The 27,005-nt window shown below is 38.9% G+C and overlaps 1 protein-coding gene across 2 annotated transcripts in view; it reads left to right on the top strand.

Annotated features, from left to right (window-relative positions):
* Positions 1 to 399: 399 nt before the first annotated feature.
* The window catches only part of MAPK6 (mitogen-activated protein kinase 6), a 36,950-nt gene continuing 10,344 nt past the window's right edge, over positions 400 to 27,005 (top strand). The window contains exons 1-3 of one of the 2 annotated variants that reach the window (XM_033108540.1): positions 400 to 570; positions 21,062 to 22,258; positions 23,755 to 23,899. In XM_033108540.1, the coding sequence (XP_032964431.1) occupies positions 21,704 to 22,258; positions 23,755 to 23,899 (700 nt within the window). In that variant the 5' untranslated portion in view covers positions 400 to 570; positions 21,062 to 21,703. Of the gene's footprint in view, positions 571 to 1,084; positions 1,233 to 21,061; positions 22,259 to 23,754; positions 23,900 to 27,005 lie in introns of those variants that run through there. The other variant, XM_033108541.1, reaches the window with a different exon arrangement.

The raw sequence follows: 27,005 nt of genomic DNA, 5'->3' as shown, positions 1-27,005 counted from the left end.
CTAGCCAATCCATCTTCAGGTCCGGCTTTCTTGTTTCCGGCTCATCCGGGAGACAGGGATGAAGGCCTTTTCATTTTGGACTGCCTAGTGCCTTGCATGTAGTAGGTGCGCAGTAAACGCTAGGAGTTTTAGCCACTTTGTGTCTAGTGCTAGAGCAAGTAGCCGAGCAGAGAAGGCCCGTCTGGCCACCTCCCCGCCGGCCGCCCAGCCCAGCCCAGCCCAGCCCAGCCCAGCACACGGAGGCGGCTGATGAGCCCGCGTGCTTCTCGGGCCACCCCCGCGGCGCGCGGCCCCCAGTCACAAGCGTTGGAAATTCCGACGCGTGCAGGCGCGCGGGGCCGGCCGGGGGCGGGGGAACCCGTGGAGTGAGCCTGTGACGTGAGGGGCGTAGCTTCACGAGGCCGCGCCCCCTCTCCCTCGCCCTCTCTCGCGGGTCGGGGTTACATGGCGGCGACTGCGGCAAAGCGAGAGCCTCGGAGACACCGGTGCCGCCAGCACAGCCGGAGACCTGAGCCGACCCTGGGGGCTGTCCGCGGGTCCCGCACTCCCTCGATGACTCGGAGAAGTCCCGTAAGTGCGTGTGTGTACGTGTGCGGGGCGCGCCGGCGGGGCGGCTCGGGAGGGCGCCGCGGCGGGCCCGGCGGCGGCGGCGGCGGAGCCGGCTCGCTCCATTGTGTGTGACCCTCCGGCGGCCGCCGCTCAACAAAGGCGCTTTTGTTCCGTCTCCCGCCCGCCCCCTGCCCGCCCGCCGGCCCGCCAGCCCGGGCCTGGCCGGCGCGTCCCCTCGCGGGCCGGCGGGCGGCGGGCCGGGGTCCCCGCGTGGGGCCGTCAGAGCGGCCGGCGCGCCCCTCCCACCCGGCACGCCCCTCGCCGACAGCTCGGCCGGGCCGCGCCCGCCAGCCCCGGGGACCCCGCGTGCCGGCTGCGGCGCTGCTGCGGGCCCCGGGCTTCTCAGGTTCGAAGCCCGGCCGGCAGACTAGGGGCGGCGGCCGGGAGGGGCGGCCCGGGCGGGGAGCGTGAGGTGGCGCGGAGTCTCGCCTTCCTGGCACGGTGCCTTTCGAAATGCTCTCGGGTCTCCTCCCCCATCCCATTCCGGTGACTCGGCCTCAGCTGACTCCGGCCGGGCAAAGTCTCCAGTGGACTCGGCAAATTGCGTAGCGCGCACCACTCACCCGGCTCGTCTCAGAGCCATGAAGTCCTCTGCCCAAGTTTTGAGTCTAGCCATAAATGAGGTACAGAAAACTGGTCTGAGTGGGAATTCCTAATTTCCTCCCTCCGCTCTCCTGCAGCCTTGCCTTAGCCGCTTTCGGGACGTTGAGCGGTGGTGGGTGAAAGTACCCAAATGAAAACTTGTTTTGTCCGTTCACTAAAAAGGGCCTTCTGACTTCGCTATGCATTTTTATCTGATTTGGTGTGGTGCGTTGAAAAGTAAAGGTGTTTTGGCCGCCTTTTGTTCCTTGTTTTATTTAGTAAGACTCGTCTGGTTCAGGTGTTATGTGGGAGCTCTGTGAAGCAGGATCTTTTTGATTTCTTTTCTGTCTTATTTTTTCTCTCTTGCTTGTTATTGGAAAAGGTCCAGTGAAGAAAACTGGTGATGTGGAATTAGAAACCTACTGAATTTGTAGCGAAATTCATGTTCTTTCCTTCAGTGCAAAAAAATGCCCTTAAAAGTCAGTCTCAGTATTAACTTCTATTACGGATACAAGGTGATTCGTTGAGAGGGAAAAAAAAAAAATTAACAGGGGACAAAATGGAACGCAGGCTGCTTCAGAGTAATTTTCTGATTGCTTGATTCTTGTTATATTTTAAAGGTCTGGTTGGACATAGCGTCTCTCCAACGTTGGAAAACTGAGATGGAAAGAGTAATCTGACTAGATGAATGTAGGGTCCAAAGAGGGCACTGCCTCTAGAGTTTCTCTTAGAAATGTCAGATTTTAACGTTAGAAAAATAATTGGGTGGAAGAAACTTAACATATCTTGAACGATTCGTTGTTCAAACATGTGTATGAAGGTCTTGCTATGTGCCAAGTTGTGTAAAGTCCTTTCATATATGTTACATCACTTAATAAGGATTGCCTTGTGAAACTTGTAAAATTGCTTATTGGTGTCCTAAATTCAGTAATTGCTGTCATCTAGGAAATGCCAAATTTGAGTAAAACATGTTTTATCACCCAGATACTGCTATTCAGAAAAAAACTGTGGGAAATGGAGAATTATTTATAAAAACCTTTATAACTGGGGGTGCCAAAAAAATGTATACACATGATTTGCATTCATCTTTTGTGATCAGTATATATTGAGTGTTACAACTTTAATACAGTTTTTTCCTTTCTTAAAATGTGTATACATTGTTTTGGCACCCTCTGTGTATGACCACATTTTGGAGTTCAGTTATTTGCAAAAGAAGATGAAAAGCAGTGTTTGACTACCTTCTGTGATTAAAGAATCTAGAGAAGATTGAAGAGCAATTAATTTTGCAATAGAAAAAGCACCTGTTCTAATGACAAGTGTTAGTACTAAAAGTGTTGTAGCATTTTACATAAGTTCATTTAAGCATCGTGAGAATTCATAACTGACAAAATGGTAAGGTTTGCTGACTCAGGGTACATTGCTGAAGGGGATAGGGTCGGGTAGGAGGAAGCTTGAAGTGCTGCAAGTTTTGAGTTGGGTGATGACTCATCCTGCCCACACTGCTACGTGGCCTTTTTTTTATACACTGTATTTTTTTAAAATGATAGGCTAAAATATTTCTGTCCGCATTATAATCCACATTCTCTCTCTCTCTCTCCCTCCCTCTCCCTGTCTCAGAACCACAGTTTCTCTAAAAAAGTAATGGCTTCTTAAATTGCATTTTAGAAGGCTATCATATATCCTACAGGTGGAATTTTGTAGCATTTGTTGAGAGGAAAGGTAAAATTGCTGGTCAGTGCCTACAGTTAAATGTTTCATACTAGCAGTTCTTCGGTTATGATTGAGGTTTATTACAGAGTATTTACAAAGGACAGATAGTACTTTTATGATGTGGGTAGAAATTAACCTTATATCTTCATTGGTAATGTAAAAGTTATTTTTATAATATCTGGAAGCTAGTTTAAATCAGTCTGTAAAGGTGCAGAAATATGTAATCATATATTGCTTTGAGCATGAGCATTTCATTCTGATGGAATTACATACATAGTGCTTTTTCCTGATCTATATGAGTTTTCTGCTTTAATAAAGACAACTTGAAATAGGTATTGTTATAGGCACTGTTTTCCATCAGTATTTTTATTTTAAAGATAAGCTGAATGTATAGTTCCAAATTTAGGACATGCACTGACTGATGTTTGGTAATTAAGATATTTTGGCTGATTTTAAAAAGCTATCATGTAGCATTGTGGCTTAAAATAAGATTTAAAAAAAGGAAGATTGAGAGTAACAGGTTGTTTTAAAAGTGAGAAGAAAAAATTCCCCATTCCCTCATTTTTCTTTGTATACTATTTATCTTCTCAAAGTGACTTATTTGGGGGTGGCTGGTTAGTAGCTCAGTTGGTTAGAGCATGGTGCTGATAACACCAAGGTTGCCAGTTCAATCCCTGCATGGGCCACTGTGAGATACCCCATCCTTAAAAAAATAAAAATAAAAAAATAAAAACTGAGATACTCAAAGTGCCTTATTTGAAGAGCTTTATGAGCAATGAATATATTGTTAATGTGAATTAAATCTTGGGAGAGATTTTGGAAGAGTGTTGCATGATTTATATAAAGGAACTTAAAGTTTAATTCAAACTTTAAAATGAAAGGAAACATAAAATTCAAATATAAAAGTATTATAGATTTTCAAAGCATCCTATCACTTAGAGGTTAAACATGTACTTCCAGTACACTGGGTGTGTGTGTGTATGTGTGTGTGTGTGTGTGTGTGTGAATATAGGTAATTAGCTGTCGTGCATAATTCAGAATTTATAAACCAACTGGATATCTTAACCCCATCTCTTATGAAATGGTGAGCCTTACCAACTGCTATCCAGTTCCTTGTTCACATTGCCCACTTGAATCATGTGTTTCTCTAGGGCCCCTGTTAAAATAGAAAGAAGATGCTTCAAGAGTAAATTCTTTGTGGCATTGTTGGCTGCCTCCTGTCAGCTCCTTCTGCCTGTTTTGTGGGCTGTTACACATTGCATCCTGCTAGTGGTATCGGGATTTTGGTCAGTTTTATTGCTCAGCCCTGACTGAGACTTTACTAAAACAACAATAATGTTATTGTCGTTAATGGCTTTTTACAGGGAGTTGTTTTTCACGTGGAGCTGATGCTTTTAAGGTATAGGCTGAGTCCAGCATTGTTTTTTTTCCTCCATGAACTGCATATTTGGAAAATATAGTGTGCTCCTCTGATAGTTTTTAAAAGGTTTGTCTTTCATACATGTTAGCCTTTTAAATCCATTTCTGAAAAGTTCGAATGTTTATTTAGCAAATCTCATTTTTCCCATTGATTTTCATTTAAATGTTACATGTCTTTTCACAGAAAAAAATATCAAAAATTGTTTGTTAGAATCCTAGCATTTACTACAAGGAAGAGATTGTGCCTCTGCAGAGAGTGTGAAATCTCTGTGCATTTAATTCTGTACAACCATAAAATTATAAAATGTTAGTGTTTACAGAGGGGTCATGGACATTATCTTGCTCCAGGTACATCATTTGACAGCTAAGGAAACTGAGGTCCAGAGAGATCTAACCTTAACCTTGGTTCTCAAAGTGTGATTTCTGGATCAGTAGTATTAGCATCACATGAGAATTTATTAGAATCTGTTTTCACAATATTTGCAGGTGATTCAAATGTACATTCATGCCTAGAAGCCCTACTAAGTGATGTACACATTGTTGCTCAGCTGATTAGTGACTGATTTGGAAAACTCAGGTCTTCTAGTTGCCATTGGCCCTCTTGAAAAAAGTCAAAAGGAAAACTGAGGGTCTAATCACTGTCCAGTAGAGCTTTCTGTGATGATGAAAGTGTTCTGTTCTGTGCTGTCCAGTGCGGTAGCCACTAGCCACACCGTCGAGCACTTGGAAAGTGGCGAGTGCACCTGAGGAACTGAATTTTTAATTTTATTTAAATTAGTTTATATTTAAATAGCTGCATGTATCTAGTGGCTAACATATTGGACAGCGCAGATCTAAATGCTTATTGCCCATACTTAATTTAAAATAATCTAAGCTCTAATAATTGATTAAGCTCAGTTTAATAATTTCCCTTTTCATTTACAAATTGGAGAGATGGTAGGGTTTGTTTGTTTTGAGATGGTAGATTTTTAACTACCCACTTTTCTGTATGCCCAGATATTATTTTAGTAGTTATTATAAAGCAATGGCAATTTTCTGATTGATACTCCTGTGTTTAGTAAAGTAGATAATCTAAGTTCCAAGAATGTACATTTTCCCTTTTCTTAATAAAGGTATTTTCACTTGGATTAAAAAAAATAAAAATAGCTGTTAAATAAGCATTTCTTAATTATCTTGTGGATGGATTGAGGAGGGAACAGTTTTGCCTTTAGCCTCATATCTCCAGGCTTGCTGGCACTTGTTGATAGCTGCCAGATTGATCTGTTGTTTGTTACGTTATTTATTTCCAGGTGCAGAAATATTGAGTGGTTCTTAACCTCCCATCTTATGCAGTGGGAAAATTCTAACTCTAGAGTAAGTCAGACTGGCCTGTGTCCAAATCTTGACATTTGGTATGTGTGTGATTTCAGTGAAGTTGCTTTACCTCTCTGGGCATCAGTGCTCTTGTTTGTAAAATGAGACTTACAAGGTAGTGGTTCTAAATAACAGAAATAATTTGTCACTTAGAAAATGCTTAGCTAGTGCTTAATACTCAGTAAATATAAATTACCTTCCTTTCCCCTCCTGCTTAGCTTTTATAGCCTTCTGTAATTTAGTCTTATGCTGAAGATTCCAAGGCAGGCTGAAGACAGTCTGGTTTTAGGTCTTGTTGGTTCCCACTGGTTAATTTTATGCCTGGCTTCATTCATGGTACATTCCTTATAGGTGCCTCCACTTGTGCTCTGGATTCCTTCTCTTTTCAATGACCCATCTCTTGTCTGCCTCATGAGTTTTTCCTTTTCTATTGCGTCATCTTTATTCTATAGATGTGCTCTACATCTATACTGTCCAATGTGGTACCCACATTTCAGTTGTTCAGTAGCCACAGGTGGCTATTGGCTATCATACTGGACAGTGGAGCTACAGTAAGCTCTTATAAATCCTCTCCTGATTCCACATTCTTCTCCTGATCCTGTTTCAAGCAAATTTTCAAGAGTTGTCTTTGTGTGCTCCCTTCATTTTCCTTTGCTCTTCAAACCTGCTTCAGACTGGCTTCTAGAACCATCTCACCACTGAAATTGTTCTGGCTAGGGTTACCAGTGAGTTACATTTACCAAATCCATATTACAGGATCTTCTTGTAGCAGCATTCAGTATAGTTGACCTCTGTTTTCTGCCTAGTCACTTGCTTCTCTCTTAGCTTATGAGACACATAGTCTTCTTGTTTTTCTTCTACCTCATACTTTGTCCTATTTTTTTACTGGCTTCTCTCCTCTATCTGCCTCTAAGTTTTGGCATATCCCAGAGTGTAGTTCTGGGCCTTATTTCCCCCTTCTCTTTCTAAATTCTTTCCCTAGGTGGTCTCATTCAGCTTATTGTTTAAATACAATCTACATGTGAATAATTCTCAAATTCATGTTTTTGGCTTAGACTTCTTGCTTGAGCTCCAGATGCATTATCCAATTGCCTGCTTGATACTGCCACTCGGTTATCTAAATAGACATTATCTAAATAGATTTAACATTTCTAAAATAGAACTCTTTCTCCCATATCATTCTTCTCCCAGTCTTCCCCATCTCAGTAATTGGCACCTAGGAGTTATTTTTGAATCCTCTTGTTCCCTTATCCCTCATATCTAGTCCATCACCAAGTTTTCTTAGTCTCTAAAATATCATTTGAATCCGTCTCCTATTTGACATCTTAATTTCTACCAGTTTAGTCTCAGCTACCATAATCTCACATGGCCTACTGAAATAGCTTTTAACTGTTCTCTGCTTTCACTGAACTATCTTCTTCAGTTTATTCCCCTCCCAGTAGCCAGAACCATCTTTTTAAAATGTAAAGGAAGTCATGTCAATTGTCTGCTTAAAACCCTTCGTTAGTTTTCCTTATCTCGTAGTTATAAAATTCAGAACCTTGCCTCATGTGTTCCTTTCCACCTATCTAATCTTATCTCTACATGAGCTGTTGCTCCCTTTGATCAAGATGCTGTGGCTATACTGGCATCTTTTCATTTCCTTCGAAATACCAAGTTCTGTCTTGCTTTAGGTTGTATTTGCTGTTTTCTCTTTTTGGAATGCTCTTCTCCCAGCTCTTAGCAACGCTGGTATCTTCTCCTCATTCAGGTTTCAGCTCCTTAGATGGCCATTTCCCAGCCACCCACTCATAGCACTTGGTCAAATCTGAAGTTATGTTATTAGTTTATCTGTTTGTTAGACTTTCCTCACTAAACTCTTTGGAAACAGAAGAACCTTAACTGTCTTATTCTTCACTGTACCGTCAAACAGTGCCTGGCACGTACCAAGTGCTCAGTAAACTTCTGTGGATTGTGTGAAATATTTGTTTGATTCCTTTAAACTTCTAAAGGGAGAACATATGTTAAAGATTGCATTGTAGTTAATGTGATTCTGCATTGGGTCCTTTAGCTCAAGTACATTATCGGTAGTTGCAGAAACTTAAACAGAATATTAGATGGTAGTACTGTACCAGTGTTACTTTCCAGATTTTGATGATTATATTTGGTTATGCAGAAGAATGCCCTGTCTGCAGGAAATGCAGTCTACTCTCAGATGTGTGTGTGTGTGTGTGTGTGTGTGTAATGTATTTATCAATAAAAACATTACATTATTTGAGAGAAGATCATGGACTTCGGTTTATAAACCTGGTTCAAAATCCTGGCTCTGTCACTGATGTGTGATATTGAATGCATTATTTAAATTCTCTAAACTAAAGATCCTAAGACCCATTTTGTAATGTTGTTAGGAGGATTTAGTGTAAGAGTATATGCCCGGCACAATGCGTCACACATAACATGTTCTTAATGAAGCTTGCTATTATATTCTTTTAAAAAATAAATATTAAAAAAATTTATTCTGATGTTTAGTGCTATGACTTCCTTTGTAATATAAACAAATACTTTTAAAAATTAATTGCTTTTGGGATTTCTGGTCAAGATGGCGGAGTAGGTAAACTGCTTGCCTCCTGTCACGACCACATCAGAATTACAACTAAATTACAGAACAACCATCATTAAAAATAGCCTGAAGTCTAGCTGAACCAGAAGTCCTACAACTAAGAACATACAAAATAAGCCACCTCGAGACTGGTCGGAGGGGCAGAGATGCAGAACGGGCTGGTTTCACACCCATGTGTGGCCGTTAAAAATTGGGAGGCTATCTCAGCTGTGGTGGTCCCCGTGTAGGAGTAAGGGGTCCCAGCTCCACACCAGGCTCCCCAGCCCAGGGTTCCAGTGCTTGGAAGAGAAGTTCCCACAACTTCTGACTGAAAACCAGCAGAGATTGTGGCTCAGTGAGAAGGAGGGCAGCTGGAGTCCCAGGTGCTCCTCTTAAAGGGCCTGTACGTGGATTTACTCGCTGATGGGCTCACTCGCTGGGGCAGCAGCTTGAACTGCACAAGGGACATATGGGGAGAAACTGAATGTTTGACTTTAGAGTGAGAGCTGGAGGGGCAGCCTTCTCCTAGACAGAAGTGCTGGTAGAAGGCATTATTTCTTTGTAGAGCCCCCACCACCACCCAGTGTGCAGATGCAGGCAGCCGCCATATCTGAGTCTCCGTCAACCTGGCTAGTACTGTTCTTCTCACCTTGGTGATTCCTTGAGACCCTGCCCCACACAACTTGTGGCCTCACCAAGCCTCTTCCAGTTCCATACAAACGGCCTGTCTTGGCTCATGTTTCAGACTTTCCTAAAATCTCTCAAAGGTTCACAAAACCCAAACAAGCAGCATCTGGCTTTGGTGTGCCCTGTACCTCATGCTGAATAGCCTGAAGCCCAGCACTAGGTGGCAGCCAGTGTTGTTTTGTGGCTTGGCCTCTTTCACGTACCTCCAAGCCCAGCGTGGGTGGCTGCCATCTGTGGATTGCTTTGTGGCGAATGCCAGGTGGCTCAGGGCAGGGCACAGGCTGTGGCTGAACTTGGCCTGTGGCAAAGCCCCTCCCAAGAGGCCCTGGGACTGGCACACCCGCATGCCAGCTTCAAACCTGAGCTGGAGCACCACCCAGCTGCCTCCAGGGCGACAAATCCAAAGGGCAGACTGGGCAGGCACCGGAGTACTGTTAAAGCAAATCCTCCTCAGTAGGATCAGTCCCTGCACAACAGTTCCTCCACTGTAGTTGCGGCTAGTCTTTACAACCAGTCAGCTCTAGGGTCAGTCACTCCCATTGATGTGTAAACAGCAAACAAAGCTCAACTACAGTAGGAGGGCACACAGAACCCACACAGGGGACACACCTGGAGCACCCAGCTCAGGGTGACCAGGGAGACTGTGCCACTGTTGCCCCACAGATACCTACTGCATAAGGCCGCTCTGCTAACACTGGAAGACATTCCAGCCCTACATAATACATAGAAGCAAACACAGGGAGGCAGCCAAAATGGGGAGACAAAGAAACATGTCCCAAATAAAAGAACAGAACAAAGCTCCAGAAAAAGAACTAAACAATGGAGGCAAGCAATCTACCAGACGCAGAGTTTAAAACACTGGTTATAAGGATGATCATTGAACTTAGGGGAAGGGTAGATGAATTCAGTGAGAACATTAACAAAGCGTTAGGAAACGTAAAAATGGAGATAGAAAACAGAAAAGAACCAGTCAGAAATGAAGAATACAATAACTGAAATAATGCATTGTTTCATAAAATCAACAGTAGATTAGATGAAGCAGAGGATCGAATCAGCGATTTAAAAGTTAAAGTAGCAGAAAACACCCATTCAGAACAGCAAAAAGAAAAAATCCAAAAAAGAGAGTACAGGACATCTGGGACAACATCAAGTGTACCAATATTCACATCACTGGGGTACCAGAAGGAGAAGAGAGTAAGGAATTGAAAACCTACTTGAAGACATAGTAACATAAAACTTCCCTAACCTGGCGAAGGAAATAGACATACAAGCCCAGGAAGTGCAAGATAAACCTAAAGAGGCCCACACCAAGACACATCTTAATTAAAATGCCAAAGGTTAAAGACAAGGAGAGAATCTTAAAAGCAAGTGAAAAAGCAGTTAGTTACATACAAGAGAGCTCCCATAAGACTGTCAGCTGATTTCTCAACAGAAACTTTGCAGGCCAGAATGGATTGGCATGGAATATTCAAGGTGATGAAAAGTAAGGACCTTACAGCCAAGATTCCCAAGCATACCTATCATTTAGAATTGAAGGAGAGATAAAGAGCTTCCTAGATAAGAAAAAGCTAAAGGAGTTCATCAACACTAAACCAGTATTACAAGAAATGTTAAAGGTACTTCTTTAAGAAGAAGAAAAAAGATAAAAAATATGAGTAATAAAGTGCAATAACTATATCTCTATCAACAATTCTTTTAAATGGATTAAATGCTCCAATCAAAAGATAGGGGCACTGACTGGATAAGAAAACAAGACCCTTATGTATGCTGCCTACAAGAGACTCACTTCAGATTGAAAGACACACATAGACTAAAGTAAAGGGATGGAAAAAGATATTTCATGAAACGGAAACAAAGGGCTGGGGTAGCAATACTTATACCAGACAAAATAGACTAAAAAAAAGGCTACAACAAGAGACAAGGACCCAGTAATCCCACTTCTAGGTGTTTATCCAAAGAAATCCAAAACACTTCTTCAAAGGGACATGGGCATCCATATGTTCATTACAATATTATTTACAATAGCCAGGATATGGAGGCAACCTGAGTGTCCATCAATGAATGAATGGATAAAGAAGAGGTGGTACATATTTACAATGGATTATTACTCAGTCATAAAAGTGAAATCTTGCTATCTGCAACAACATGGACCTAGGGGTATTGTTCTGAGTGGAGTAAGTCAGATAGAGAAAGACAAATGTCATATGATTTCACTTATATGTGGAATCTAAAGAGCAAAATAAACTAACAACAGAAACAAACTCATATACACAGAGAACATTTTGATGGTTACCAGATGGGAGGGGGTTGGGAGGATAGGTGAAAAGGGGAAGGGATTAAGAAGTACAAATTGGTAGTTACAAACTGGTCATGGGGATATAAAGTATAGCATAAGGAATATAGTCAATAATGTAGTAACTGTATGGTGTCAGATGGGTACTAGATTTATCGGGGCGATCACTTCATAATTTGTATCACAATCTAATCAATATGTTGTACACCTGAAACTAATATAATATTGTAGGTCAACTGTAATTGAAAAACAAAACAGTTATTAAAAAATCAATTGCTTTTATAATAGTTGATGAAGTGGGATAAATATGTACCAAACATATTATTTATGTCCTCAAGTTAGAATTTTTGGACCATATTCTGTAATGTAATTTTTGAATACCTTAAAATTGTATACTTTTAAAACAGAAAGTAGAGCTCCCTTGAAATTATTTCAATTAAATGTCATTATATTTGTCTTGATACGTTAATTTCCATTTCCTTTGGAATTGTCAATGAATCTGTGGTTTGTTAATGTGTTAGTTTGTATTGTTGTTGATGTAAAAATAAAAGTACACAAAAACTGCTTGGCAAAATAAATCATTGCTTACAATTGGTGATTTATTTAGTTTTCTCTCTTCTCTTTTCATTTATGGATATGTTATTAAGTAAACAGAATGATAAAAAATGCATGTGTTTAAAGATGACCAATCAGCCTTTCATTAGTTATCTATTTTAAATAATATAAACTACTTTACCAATACTGTAAATCTTATGATTGCATGATTCAGTTTGTGCTCTTATTGTCGTATATTTCTACGTGTGCTATAAACACATGATACATTATTTTTTGTCTTAAAACAGTGTTTTAGAGATACTTAAACATGTGGATAGATTTTTTTTTTAAGGCTTTTAATATATCCGGTTATTTACCCTTTTTTGGGATTTTGTTCCTTTCTGAAGATTTGGGGTTCCATTTGGTGTTATTTCCCTTCAGCCTAAATAACTTCTTTTAGCATTTCTTATAGTGAAAGTCTGCTGGAGACAAATTCTTGCTGCTTTTGTCTATTTGAAAATGTCTTTATTTCATCCTCATTTTTGAAATATATTTCCCTAGGTATAGAATTCTGGGTTGATAGTTTCTTTTTCTTTTGACACTCTAAAGATGAAGTTCTGTTGTCTTCTGGCTTTCACTGTTTCTTGTAATAAATCAGCCATCATTCCTGTTGTCTTTCCCTAGTACAAACTTCTCTTTTCCCTGGTTGCTTTTAGGAGTTGCTCCCCATTGTCCCCATTTTCAACAGTTTGTGGTGTGCCTAGGTATGAGTGTCTTTGTATTTACCCTGCTTGTCGTTCATTGAGCTTCTGGATCTGTGTGTTGGTGTCCTTTATCAGTTTTCGAAAGTTTTTGTCCATTATCTCTTTATATTCTTCTGCCCTATCAGCTTTCTGAACCTTGGGGCTCTCTGCTTTTCAGCCTGGCTGCCTGCTAAGACTACTTGGATGTTTTCTTTGCTTTCCATTCCCAGCTCAGGTTTTCTTTGCCTCCTGTTTTTGCCCTATTTCTTTGCCTTACTCTGAGAATGCTTTGGGGGTGGTTATCTAATGCTTCCTTGTCTTGTTCCCTGTCTTCAGAGGGCAGCTGTCTTGGACACGGGGAGACCCATATGCTTCATGAGATTTTTTCTCAGTTTACCTGTCTTTTGCCTGTAGATTTTTGCACTCAGTGAATACCCATGGGGAAGAATTAGTAGGTAGGGCTTGTACCTAGGCCTCCTCTGAACTGTAATCTGTTATCTGAATTCACATGTAGCCATTAAACTTAGTTGTAAATTTGGCTGGTTTCTTCTTAATCCTGTTAGTGGAAAATTCCTTGTTCTTCTGCCACTTTGCCAGGAATGAGAATAGCTGTGTTCTCTTCTCTTATGAAGGGCTTGCCATTTTCTGGAATTTAATGTACTTAGATTTTGCATTCTTAACGTTTTGATGTGGTTTTTTTTTTTAAACACCCTGATTTTGTAGCTTATCCATCATGTCATGGTGTAAGAATAATGGTGTCTTGCATCTTTCTGCATTCTAATTACAAATGGAAATCCTGAGCCTTTCACTAAAATTATAAAATTTTAGAGCTGCAGGAGACTATAGAAATCAGATAGTTTAGCTCCATCATATACCTGATGAGGAACTGAGACTTAGAAATGTGAAAATGCTTTGATTGCCAGCTAATTAGTATGGATCCTGGACTAGACCCCAGATGTCTATCGCTTACATGTTTTGTTTTGTTTTCTTTTAATATGGGCTTAGTGTAATTAGGTAGGAATTTTTCAAAGTGCCAATCTCTAGTGTAAACCTGATAGGAAACTTATACACTTTTTTTTTTTTTAAATCTTGCAAACTTTGTTCAGTTTTGGAGAAAAGGAGAAACAAAGGAAAAAGGATATTCCAGAAAAGTTATATGCCATTCTGAGTCATGTTTTTAAAACTGGGGATTCTCCAACCAAGCATGGTTGTTCTCTCCATTTGATCAGAGTCCAGAAATATTTTGTTTGGCCTTGCACAACGTAGCCTTCTTCATCTCCTCACTAGGGTTAGCGAAAAAATGAGAGTAGTTATACTGGATATGCAACCTGGAAAGCTGTGGTGACAGATGCCATAGACCCTACTAGGATGTACTGAAGAAGAGTAAAATCAGTAATGTCAAGGTCTTACATAGCTTCATGATACCTGTTTGATATTACATGAACTAATACGACTTTTGTACAGAATCCTGCTCGTCTGGTTATATAGGACACTTATTTCAGTGGCACAATCCCTCCCGACTTCTCAACAAAACAAAATAGGAGCTATAACAAAACTGAAGTGTTTTTGTTTCTTCAGTCTGAGTGTGTTGAAATCAATTGCTTTCTTAATGTTTTGGCAGACCTGTGTGTTCACTGTTGGGTGAGCCTCCTGGGGGAATGCCTGGAAAGGAAAACACCATATCTAGGAGTCATTACTGGTGTTCCCTCAGGGTAGGTTAGAAAGTGATCAGATTCTAAACAAACTGAGGTTTGAGTTTGTCTTCTCCAAAACTTCCTACTATTAAGTGGAATATGCTATTTACATTAATTTATTCAGTATAGTTTTCAAGGTGCCTACTAAATACCAGGTATTATGCTCAGAAACTGTTAGTAAAACTACTTAGTTCCAAACCTTTTATTGTGAAATAGAGTTACAACAAAGGGCAGGGGAATGGTGCCCTTGAAAATAAAGAGTAGAAAAGATCTGAAGAATAGAGATTAAATTAGATTGGGGAAGATGGCAAAAGACAAAGGAAGGAGAATGCTGTTAGAAAAGAAAGGAGAAAGAAATGCTAGTGGGATAAGGAGGAATTACAAGAATGCTCTAGGCGTGTATGTATGTACTCCATGAGGTTAGATTTTTAAAAAATCTATTTTGACTCCTGTATGTTAATGCCTAAAACAATGCCTGATATATATATATATATATAGTAAGTATATATACTTACTATATATATATATACTTACTATATATATAGTAAGTATATATATAGTAAGTATATATATAGTAAGTATATATATATATAGTAAGCACTCAATAAGATTTTGTTGAGCAAAAAAGTAGTTGACAGGTGGAAGAATTAAAGTTATTTTATGCAAAACTGTTCAAAACGTCTCGGTCCTTTTTGGGACAGTGTTGGGTTTGCATTTCCCTACTCCCTTGAAGTAGGTATGACCATAGGTTAGAAGTGAAGTGTATCATTTTTAGATGGAAGCTTTAGGTACCAGTGAGATATTAATATTTCCACTTTCTCTTTTGCTCTGAAACACGAGTGACAGTGGTAGAGAAGAAGGTAGCTACCTCGACAGCTTGGATGACAACTATGTGAGACTTGTTACATGAGCAAGACTTAAATTTTGGGGTTATTTGTTACTTACCTGTCCTGACTGCTATTGAAATTTATATTAATTTTCATCTTGTTGGGATCCTTAGATGTCCAAAGTTACTTGAAGAAGGAGGTTGCCTACATGTCTTCTGCTTGTATATTTGCTCCAACATTTCCTTAATGTTAGGAGAGGAGTCAGAAATGAGGGCTTGGGTAGGAGGAAGATAGGAGAGGTGATGAAGAGTTATTATAATTATTTTTAAATTTCTAGCCACAAGTTTGTAGAAGGGATTGTGTTTAATATTCAATATACAGCAATTTCAATCACATTTTACCTATTCTGGGTGTACCACCATAAAAACGTGTTTCCCCGAAAATAAGACCTAGCCGGACCATCAGCTCTAACGCGTCTTTTGGAGCAAAAATTAATGTAGTCTTACATTAATTTTTGCTCCAAAAGACGCGTTAGTATTTTTGCTCCAAAAGACGCGTTAGAGCTGATGGTCCGGCTAGGTCTTATTTTCGGGGAAATACAGTAAGTACTTAGGAACAAAACCCAGTGAAGTAAAAGACTTATACTGTGCTTTTATAGATCATAGACTTTTAGAATTGGAAGGATCTTTAGAGAGTCTCCGACTAGTTGATCTGGTCTGTGAAGTTCTGATATTCCAATATGGATACCCTAGAGTAAATGGCAACTAGAGATGAGCATCAAAATAAACATAATGGCATTTATTTTCTAGTTTTGAGATCAAAGGCAAGTGAAAGTCCCAGGTGTTAAAATGTATTTAGGCAAAGGTTCAGACAATTTAAGAACAGAAATTGGGAGTAGAAGAGGAGTTTTTAAAAAAATTGGATACTTTGTTTGAAGCTATGTAATCATCTGCCTTTGACTTGATAGCAGGTAAAGCTTGTTAGGTTTTGCTGTTTTAGTTTTACGGTCCTCTCTCCCATCCCAGGTTCCTAAGATCATTCACTGACACTAATTTGCACTCTGCCTGAGAGAGGTACCTGATAACTCTTAGGACTACCCTACATTAGGGACAAGAGCTTTGTCAAGAATGCATATGAGCAAGCAGTTAAGTTGTAGCTTTTGGCTTTCTCTACCCTAGAAACTTAGCAGCTTTGATGAGAACTTGAGACATGATTTTAGGGAAGGGTGAATTTGCTATAACAACAACTCTCTGTGCCAGGGTTAGGAGACCGTCCTAGGTGAATATAAGTAGAGATCAACCTTTCCCTTCTCTCCAAACGCAACTGGGTTTTGGCTGAGAAGATGTGAGGCTGGCTAGATTCCAATCAACTCAAGTTACTCACTTGACCCTGGAGAAGAGCAAAATAGGCAAGAGCTGTCGAAGAGGGTGGAGGATAAGAGCTGTCTGTGAGTGTGATCAGGCCAGATGACCCATGTCAGCATTTAACCGGAGGAGCTGCAGAGTGGAAGATGGAAGAAAAAAACCCAAAAAGTAACCTTTATGTTTAAGGCCCGCCTCTCAAACTTGTTTTGCACATTCAGACTCCCTTTCTGACACAGGCCAAGTTGTTACTGGATAAGAAGGGAAAGAAAAACCAGTTTCTGTAGAATGGGTATGGGGTGGGCAGAGTGAAATTATTGTACTGTCTTTTATTTCTTTCTTTTGCTTTTTACAACTTTATTTCATGCACTTAGGCTTGATTCAGAGTACCTATGTTTCTCTTGGTATCGGGGTAGGCTAAATGACAGAAAGCAGTAGGTAACTAAGGGAAGAAAGTAGTATTTGAGGAGACAGCTGTGGCTAATGCACTGTCAGGGAACTGTCTTATAAACATAGGAAGCTGGTACCCAGCCTGGCCTACGTAGAGCGCTTTTACTTCCATATTACGGTGGATCACTGAAGGACTACCACAAGTAAAGTATAAAGCCAAATTCACTCTTATAAATCATTTTCTCTACTTCCACCAAACTTATCTACCAAATTGTTAAAAATAAAACAACGTTGACCCAGCTAATTAGAACTACTGATCCCTCTCTAAGCAACACAGCATCAGCATTGAGGTTGGCCAGAATGAGTAATATTTGTAGACAGAGAAATTAGAAGGATGCTAGGAAGAGTCATGTTAAGTTACTGTCCCGCCTTAGTTTTCCTTTTCCTCCTTTGAAGTGTTTGGAATATGGAACCCCAGATCTTTCTTGAGTCTAAGCCTTGAACTTTGCTTTTATGAAGTTAAACATGAAAGATGGTGGAGAAAATGGTATAAATGGGACATTTGTAGGGGTCGTTTATGTGGGTGGAGGACGCCCTGACCAGTAATCCACTGGTCCAGTTGAATTGTAACTCCATACTTTAGTCAGGACAAGAAGCTCCATGATTGATGTGAAAGATGGAGGTGGTTGGAGAGATCAGGCTTTGGCACGTAACTGTCCTAAGGGGTCAGGCTGATAAGGACAAAGCTGTTTTCATGGTCACTAAGAGGGAGCATGGGAAGCCTCTGCCTTTTTGTGGTTCCCAGAGGCATATATCTTAACCTCCCTGAATAGGTCAGATCCCCCTGTGTAGGCTGATAGCATCTGGTGCCATTTCTTGGTACCATTTGTCCCCTTTGCATCTCCCTTTTTCCTATGTTATTTTATTATTGTTCGTCTCCACCTGTACTGTAAACTCCATGAGGTCAGGGCTCAAGTCTATTTTTATTTACCATTTTATCCCAGGGCCTAGTATGTATATTGACAGGTACATAATATATAATTAATACTTGCTGAATGGATTGTGACTGAATTGAAAACATTTACTGGATCCACTGTATCATACAGAGGTATGACATTACCTCCAACTTACTGATTAAGGTGGGCTTACTTTCCAAGCCCCTGGATGAAAAGGTGCTCCAATAGCTTTTGGCCTAATGGATACTAATGGACTCTGAAGGATACTGCTCACAGAGCAATGAAGCAGATCATTGGGCAAGCACTGTTATTGTAAATAAGAGGTGTTCCCCCCCCCAATTTTTTATTGGTGCAATCCTCACTGTCTAGTAGAATTACCATTGTTGATGAATATTACCTTCTCTCTTTAGAATGGTCTCGTATTTCTGAAAAGTCTGTTCAAGGCTTTCAATAGAGTCATCATCTGAATCTATAATGAGGACTCGGCAGTTCTCAGACTGGGCACAAGCTCCTACCTTCCTTAAGATGAATTTTACCCACTGTCTGCCCCTTAAGTGCTGATCAGTCACTGATATTTCTGAAAAAGTGTTTTCATCCTTTTACTTAGGGTTTCCAGGCGGGAATTCCCGCCCGTTCTCAGGAATGTTTTTCGCTTTTCCGTTCCCGAATCCCGAGATGCAAACTTTTCTGTTCTCCACGATGAATCGTTTCCACAAAGTGACGGCCAATACTACCAACCACCTGGGCTCAAGGAGCCAGTTTTCCTGATTTCCTGACCAACTTTTCTAGGAATTCGGGAACGGGAAAGCGAAAAAAATTCCTGAGAATGGGCAGGAATTCCCTCCTGGAAACCCTACTTTTACTTGTTTCTGGTCTGTGATGCTTCTTGGTCTTATTAAAATTTGAAGGGGACAGATGTGGATGTGGGGGTCTTGAGTAGCGATCTCTCATTCTCATGGCTGCAGTTTCTACTGTGCTGCTGTTTTGTGAGATAATAGTGGGGTGTTTTTGAAAAAGCATTATTTACGCTTGCTTATGATTGCTCTGCTAGTGAAATAGAAGCTTGAAAGTACTTAGAGATTTTGTTCTTATGTCAAGTCTGTCGAACTGAATTAAAAATACACATTTATCAAAAACTTAAAACTCGACTGAACTTTAAGGAATTGTCTATGTTAGGGCAAGAAGGTAAGTGAACAACCATTTTATTTCAGGTGGAGACTAGAAATGTAAAATTTCAGAAATACTGGAGCCTTTGAAAAATACTGTTTTTCTAGGATATTTGATAGGTAACAGGAAGTGTCAACATGTAAACAAATAGAAAAAATTGACAGGGGACACACAGTATTAATTAAAGCCTTTAAAAATGTGAAGAATTTTTTTTAACTCAAAAGTTTATTTGCAGACTTTAACTTTTAAATGTTTAACTACAAATAGACTGGTAAGCTACAGAATTTTTAGGAGTCTGCTTGTTTGTGTTTTTTCCCCCCTGATTTCTGAGAAGCAGACAAAAACTTGCAAACAGAAGAAACCACCTCTGTTATAGTAAAACAAAGCTATTTTGCTGTTATTGTCCTTTATAATATTAAGCGGATGCAAGAAGTCTCAGATTTATTAAAAGAATTCAGGGATAGTACATATTAATTTTTGTTCTTATGTCAATAGAACATAAGGGCCATTTATTTATTAGTATCATTAGTTTCTCTTTCACACATTACTTTTCATGCTTGTTGATTTCTCAGAATTGAAGATTTGCTCCTATTGAGGCAAGTGCTGTTAACTGTATACTTTTTAGAATCTTGTATTTCCACATATGAAGTATGTAGGACTGTGAAGCAGGCAGGAAATAAAGGCAGATTCGCTATTGTATAAGAGCTTTACTAGTGTGAAATAGCTGATGTGTTTGAAAGTCCTAGCAGTTCTCTTAGGCCATACCTGAAAGTGATTGAAAGTTGTCAATCTTCTTGTTCAGAATGGGTTGCTTTATTTCATACACTGATAAAGTTTCTTGTTGCCTTTAATGATTAGCCCTTTGAATTAAAGGAATATTATACCTGTCCCACTTCCAATCCCTTCAGATCCATTCAGAAAATAACAATATATACACCTATACCAGCTTTTAGATCAAAAGTCAGCAACAGGAAGCTTTTCCATTTAAGGGTTAGGCTGTATTACTTGCATATACATTTAAATGAACTATTACAGTGGCCTCCTAGTTTCTCAGACTTGAGGCTCACACTCACTCTCACTGCCAGCCCCTCTGTCTGGAGCAGTTACTCCCACGTAGCATCCCTAGAGGCCCACCCATCCATTACTTCTTCCTTCAGAACTTTGCTCCAGTACCGCCTTATCAGACACGCATTCCCTAACCACCCTCCTTGTCCCCTTGTCTGTTTTATTTTTTCACACCACTTAGGCCATCTGACATCTGTGTGTTTGGCTTATTTATTGGCCTGTCTTCCCCCACTATACTATGAGCTCTCCGTATAAATACCACCCAGCTCCATAAGATTCTAATAATTTGTCATACTTCAGTTTTTTAAAAAGAAATAACACATTAAAGATATAGTTGAAGAATATTGTGTAACCTCACCCTGACCCTAACCCCTTCCCTCATTCCTTAAGGAAATTATTATCATGAATTTGTTATCAATCTCATGTTTTTTATACTTTTGCTACATAGTATGGCATTATTTTGCGTATTTGTGAACCTGATATAACTAGTCTCAGCATGCACATTTCTAGCTGCAATTTGCTTTTTAAATGTAGTGTGTATTTCGTGATTTCAACCATCTCTACTCATTTTTACTACTAAATGAATATAACTCATATGTTCTCTTGTTGAAAATTTTGCTGTTTTTAGTATTTACAAAAAAAGTGACATTTGTATATTAATTTTCAAGCATTTCTGTAGGGAGTATTCCTTGAAGAAAAATTGCCAAGTTCATCGTTATGCTATTTATTTATTCTTTTATGTTACTAATGTTTTACCCCTCAAAAAATTTTAAAGAATTCTATAAAAATATTGCGAACTTTCCTTCCATCACTCAGTGACATTTAAGAAATGATACAACCTAATGAGCCTTAGTATTATAAAGAATCTAGTGGTGAGATCAGGAATCTGAGCCAACACTTATGAATTGCTTACAACATGGATAGCTATTTTTGATTGATGGTAATCTTTCCATTTAGTGACTATAAGTAAATAAGTTTACTGTACCAGTAGTAGTTTATAGCTGAATGCTCCATTTGTGTCCTTTCACAAAGTTGAAGAAAAGAGCATTTCCTGCAGTGGTGACTCTGTTCCTTCTTTTTTCTCATTCTGCAGGTTGTATCGGATTAAGATGGACGGTAGCTTTGATTGTGATTGTGGTGAGCTGGAGCCACCTGATCACTAACAAAAGCCATCTTCTGTTAACGAACAGCTGCCAGCGCTTCCTGTTGAAAAATACAGCAACAAAGGAAGAAAAGAAGCAAAACGGAAATAGTGCTCACCAGCACCTTAGAACGATGCTGCTCAGGACCAGTCCAACACTGAATGTATCTGCACTGTGAGGAGAATGTTCATAGAAGCCTGTCGTGTGCATATTTATTCACATTTTTGTTAAATGTTAAATCGTTTAGCACAGTAAATCTGAGTGCATAGTATGTCATTTCATTCCGTTTGAGTTTCTTGAGTGTTTTCTTTAAATGTCTGCAGAGTTGCTGCCCCTTTCTTGAACTATGAGTACTGCAATCTTTTTAATTCTCAGTATGAGGAGAGCTTTTTGAGCTTTAAATAAATCAAAGGGGAACTCAACAGGCCTGGTTGGCTTATGCAATGAACATCAAGAAACCATCTTGCTGTGGAAGCAAAATTATTTTTCTTCTCCCTTTTTGAAAGATCTTTCCTTTTGATGCCAGTTTTCTTCCTTGTTTACACAAGTTCAACAGTTGGAAAGGAAAAGGCAATAATAGTAAGGGTTTCAAAATGGCAGAGAAATTTGAAAGTCTCATGAACATTCATGGTTTTGATCTGGGCTCTAGGTACATGGACTTAAAACCATTGGGTTGTGGAGGCAACGGCTTGGTTTTTTCTGCTGTAGACAATGACTGTGACAAAAGAGTAGCCATCAAGAAAATTGTCCTTACTGATCCCCAGAGTGTCAAACATGCTCTACGTGAAATCAAAATTATTAGAAGACTTGACCATGATAACATTGTGAAAGTGTTTGAAATTCTTGGTCCTAGTGGCAGCCAGTTGACAGACGATGTGGGCTCCCTCACGGAGCTGAACAGTGTTTACATTGTTCAGGAGTACATGGAGACAGACTTGGCTAACGTGCTGGAGCAGGGCCCTTTACTGGAAGAGCATGCCCGGCTTTTCATGTATCAGCTGCTACGTGGGCTCAAATACATTCACTCTGCAAACGTACTGCACAGAGATCTTAAACCAGCTAATCTTTTCATTAATACTGAAGACTTGGTGCTGAAGATAGGTGACTTTGGTCTTGCGCGGATCATGGATCCCCATTATTCCCATAAGGTACGTGGAAAGCCTGCTGAGATAGCCCTTCCCTGATGTTCATTGTCAGGAATAGGTCCTTGCATTTCCTTTATACGTATATTATGGCAGAATTTTTACTTAATTGTATTAAACTTTACATAGTACCTTTTTTTCCTGATACAGATCTACTTTTTCATTCACAGTCTCTCTGTGTTTGAAATGAAGGTTGAGTGGGATCCTATTGAAACACAAATTCCTAAAAATGTATGGAATAATACACTTATTATAACTGAAATTCTCCCTTATTTAAAAGTGGGGTATAGTCTTACGTGTTTAGGGCATAAGTGTTGTCTTATCCGAAGGTAAGGGGAGAATGCTATTTCAACTTTAGGTCTTCTTTTGTTCCTTTGAGTCAAGACTATTCTGTTATGCTGTATTTAGGCAAACTTAATTTAGTTTGAAATTTAAATTTGCATAAAGATAAAATAGGCAATATGAATATCCAAAAGGATTCGTAGTAGCTTTGCGTTAGATAACAACTTGCCTTCATACAAGGCATTACTTTTTTCTGAACCAAACCTTGGTCTTTTAGTTTTCAAATGAAATGGTGTACAGGACCCTAATGTTTAAAATACAGAAGCGGAGCTGCTCCTAGGAACCCCTAGGAGCCCTGCTTGTTTGGCTTCCCATAGCACATGTCTAAAATCTTTTCATTCACAAGTATCATTTCACATTAAGTATAATATAACTTAATTTAAAAAACGTTTACATAAAAATTGAGTATTGAAAGTGGATGACCAATCCTCTTTATGGGTAACAGTAAATTACTGTGGATAGAATATTGAACTAAGAGTTACACTATCTAAAAATGAGTTCCATTTCTATATCCAACTAAGCTATATGACTTTTAAGCAGATTCCTAAATCTATTTGTTATTGCTCCTGTAAGATGGAGTTAATAGCTATCTGTCTTCACAATTACTCAGGGTTGTTTTGAGGATGAAACAAGGCAATATATGTACAACTGATTTTGTGAAGCGCTTTATAAATGTAAAGTCGTAAGATTGATGAGGAATGGGATATGTAGTAGAGCCAGGGCCGCTGGGTTGTCAGTATGGACATTGGCTTTGGTTTATAAGTAGCACCGCCGGTGCTCTTTCTTACCTTTCTCTCACTGGTTTGAAGCATAACTGCTCCTTAATTAACTTAAGACTTGAAGTGAAAAATAATTCCTCTTCTGAAACACGTTTTGATTGTGTGGCCGAGAGCTGGCACTAAATTCTTATAGTATGTTTTGGTCAGCAGACTTCATGTGACCATCATCTTATAGATGGTATATCCCAGGGAGATACAAGCCTCAAAAGTGCAAGAGCTTTGAAAATAGGCGTAGAAATCAGTGTTACTAAGATTTCACAATTACGGATTCTTTTTGTTTTGTTGCTGTAGGCCAAGGAATCTTTAATGAATCAAGTTTTATGTACTGTTCTTCAGATAAGGTAAAAAAAGAACTAAAGTATGTTTTTTTTTTTTTTTCAGGGTCATCTTTCTGAAGGATTGGTTACTAAATGGTACAGATCTCCACGTCTTTTACTTTCTCCTAATAATTATACTAAAGCCATTGACATGTGGGCTGCAGGCTGTATCTTTGCTGAAATGCTGACTGGTAAAACCCTCTTTGCAGGTTAGAAATTTAAAATTCATAGGAAAAAAAAATCCCACAGAGAAATAATTTTGCATGTATCTGTGAAGTAAGATTTATATAAGATTTAAAACAATTTATTATAGTTTGGAATATTAAAATGTTAAAGAGAAAATGGTGTTTTTAATATTTAAAAATTGAGAAATCTTATTCACATATTCACTGAATTGTTTACTTAGTAAATTTAGTCAGAATTATAGTATTATTTTGTATATATCTTGTTTCTTAAATGTAATTTCATATTTTAGAGATCCATACTACTTGTTGGTAATCTGTGTTAACTGACACCTGAGTTGCCTAGTTCTGTCAATGGTTGTTACTTCCCAGTGGAATTTTTTAGCTGTCATTGAAAAATCCAATAATTCTTTCTTTGCCTGCCCCCCAGTCATCCCTGTTGTTGAACTGCCATATCCCTTTGCCTGACTGTTGTGACCTTTTGGAAACAACCAAACAAGTAATTTTTTGCTGAGTTTGGTGTTAATGAGGGATTCCAAAGAAGTGTGTGAGAGAGAATTGAGTCAGGATGAGCAGAGGTGAATAATCCATGAAAAAATACCAGCTACCATAAAGCAAAGTATGAGTTTGTATAAAATTACTTAGTACAAACTATAAGAGCTGCAAACTTCGAGGGACTACTACGTCAGTGACAGCTGAAGGCATAAGGGCATCAAAGGATTTTTCACTGCATAGGAATAGAATTTTGATAGGTAAAAAGAGAGGAAAAGTGGTATCTACTTAAGGATATCTAAAAATAACGGCATGAGCCTGGAATGTTCATAAATTAGAAAAATTTGGTGAAAGCAAGGTGTCAAATAATAATGAAGATATTTATGACTAGTTAAGATGGGGCCAAAATACTTAGAAAGTAGGCAGAGGAGTTTCCATTTGAAAAACTAGGCAATCGTAAGATACTGAAGATATTTTGAGAGAAGTGATATGATGGTGATTTACATCTGTTCTCTCTTTTGACACTTTTTCCCTCTCTAGCAATCTTAGAGGGGCCTTCCCACCACGCCCAGTTTGTGCTAAGAGCAGAAGGAAGGGAATGGAGCAGGGTCTGATTACAAAAGAAGGATTAATAAAAGAAAGATTAGGGTACATAGGAGAGCATTGTTGATGAAAGTATGGTATGCATAAATGCCCTTAATTTTTTTTTAATGCCAATACTTACAGCACTCAGCTTATGTAACGTTAACCAATCCTTTGTAATTGTTTTCTCTAAATTTATCTGAAATTTCTTCCATGATGTGTGATAGTGATTGAATTTGAGTTTAGAAAACTGAGAAAAATACTAGTGATTTCTGGATTGAACTTTTTCTGAGGAACAATACTGTAATTGGAGGTTATATTCCTGATACTCAAGGACCTTCTAGCATATATAAAATAATTATTGTGTTATTTGTTGCTATGTGACAATTTGTCTGAAAGCTTAGTGGCTTATACAATAAACAGGTATTATCTCAGTTTCTGTGAGTCAGGAATTTGGGAGTGGCTTAGGTAGGTGGTTCTAGTGGATATGCTTAGTTAAGATGTTGTTTGGGGCTAACCTGAGGGCTTGTGTTGGGTAGGAGGATCCACTTCTAGATAGTTTGCTCACATGACTCTTAGCAAGAGGCCTCAGTTCCTCCCCATGTGGGTGTGTCCATAGCACTGCCTGAGAGTTCACAATATGGCAGCTGGCTTCCCACAGAAGAATGAATGATACAAAAGAGAGAGCAAGGAGAAAGTTAACATACCTTGTTTTAAAAAGTTTCATCAAGATATACCTCACATACCATTACAATTCACCCATTTAAAATGTACAGTGCAGTATTTTTTTAGTATATTCATAGGATTGTATAACCATCTAATTTTAGAACATTTTTGTCCCTCCTAAAAGATACCCTATAACCTTTAGCAGTATCTGTGTTGTTTAACTGTTTGAAGAAATGCCAGACCATTTTCCAAAACTTTACCTCCTTACATTCCCACCAACCATATGAGAGTTCCAGTTTCTCCCCATTCTCACCAACACTTGTTTAAAGTGTAGTCTGTCTTATTTGTCTATCTTTTTGGATATTTCATTGTGGTTTTGATTTGCATTTTCCTAATGACTAATGATGTTGAGCATGTGTCTCATTGGCCACATCTTCTTTGGAGAAATATCTATCCTGATCCATTGCCTATTTTGTAATTGGGTTGTCTTTGTATAATTGAGGTGTAAGAGTTCTTTACAGATTCTGGATAGAAATCACTTATCAGATACATAACTTGCAGTTATTTTCTCCCATTTTGTGGATTATCTTTTTCATTTTCTAGACGATTTTAATTTGATGAAGTCTAATTTTAATGTTTTTTCTTTTGTCACTTCTAATTTTGGTGTCATATTTATGAAACCATTGCCTAACCCCTAATTTTAAGCTTTTAAATTTAGGTCTGTGATCTGTTTTGAGTTAATTTTTATGTATGGTGTGAGGTAGGGGTCCGACTTCATTCTTTTGCATGTGGATATCCAGTTATCCACCATTATTTGTGAAAAAGATTATTCTTTCTCCATTGAATTGCCTTGACCCTCTTGTCAAAAGTCAGTGACCATGAATGCAAAATATCTTTTTGTGACCTATACTCAGAAGTGACATTATCACTTCAGCTGTATTTTATGTGTTAGAAGCAAGTCACTAAGTACACCTCACACTCAAGGGATGTGGAATTGGATTCCACCCTTTTAAGTGAAGACTATCAAAGCATTTGTGGACATTTTAAAGCTGCTACAATAATGAATATTTTACCAGGAACATAATTTGTTTAGTATATGTGCTGCCAAAGCAAGCACCAAAAATTTAATTTGTTTGATTTAAAATCATTAGATCATGCTCCAAGTTGTATGAAATGGGGTCAAAATTGACTGCTGTATTGATTATACAAAGGTAATATAGTTTTAAAAGTTCACTTGGCATATTCACACATTGTTTACATACAGCAATAAAAATGATTGGATTAAAAAACCACTTTTAAATAACATCATTTTGATCTTAAACTCATGTAAACTTTAAACATTTAATTAATGGCAGTTGTTTATGAAATTATTTGAAAGATCCAGCTGTAGTTT

Source organism: Rhinolophus ferrumequinum, chromosome 6, assembly GCF_004115265.2.
Source record: "Rhinolophus ferrumequinum isolate MPI-CBG mRhiFer1 chromosome 6, mRhiFer1_v1.p, whole genome shotgun sequence".
Taxonomy (NCBI): domain Eukaryota; kingdom Metazoa; phylum Chordata; class Mammalia; order Chiroptera; family Rhinolophidae; genus Rhinolophus; species Rhinolophus ferrumequinum.
The sequence above is the reverse complement of the archived record's forward strand: the minus strand, read 5'-3'. Positions and strand labels throughout refer to the sequence as shown.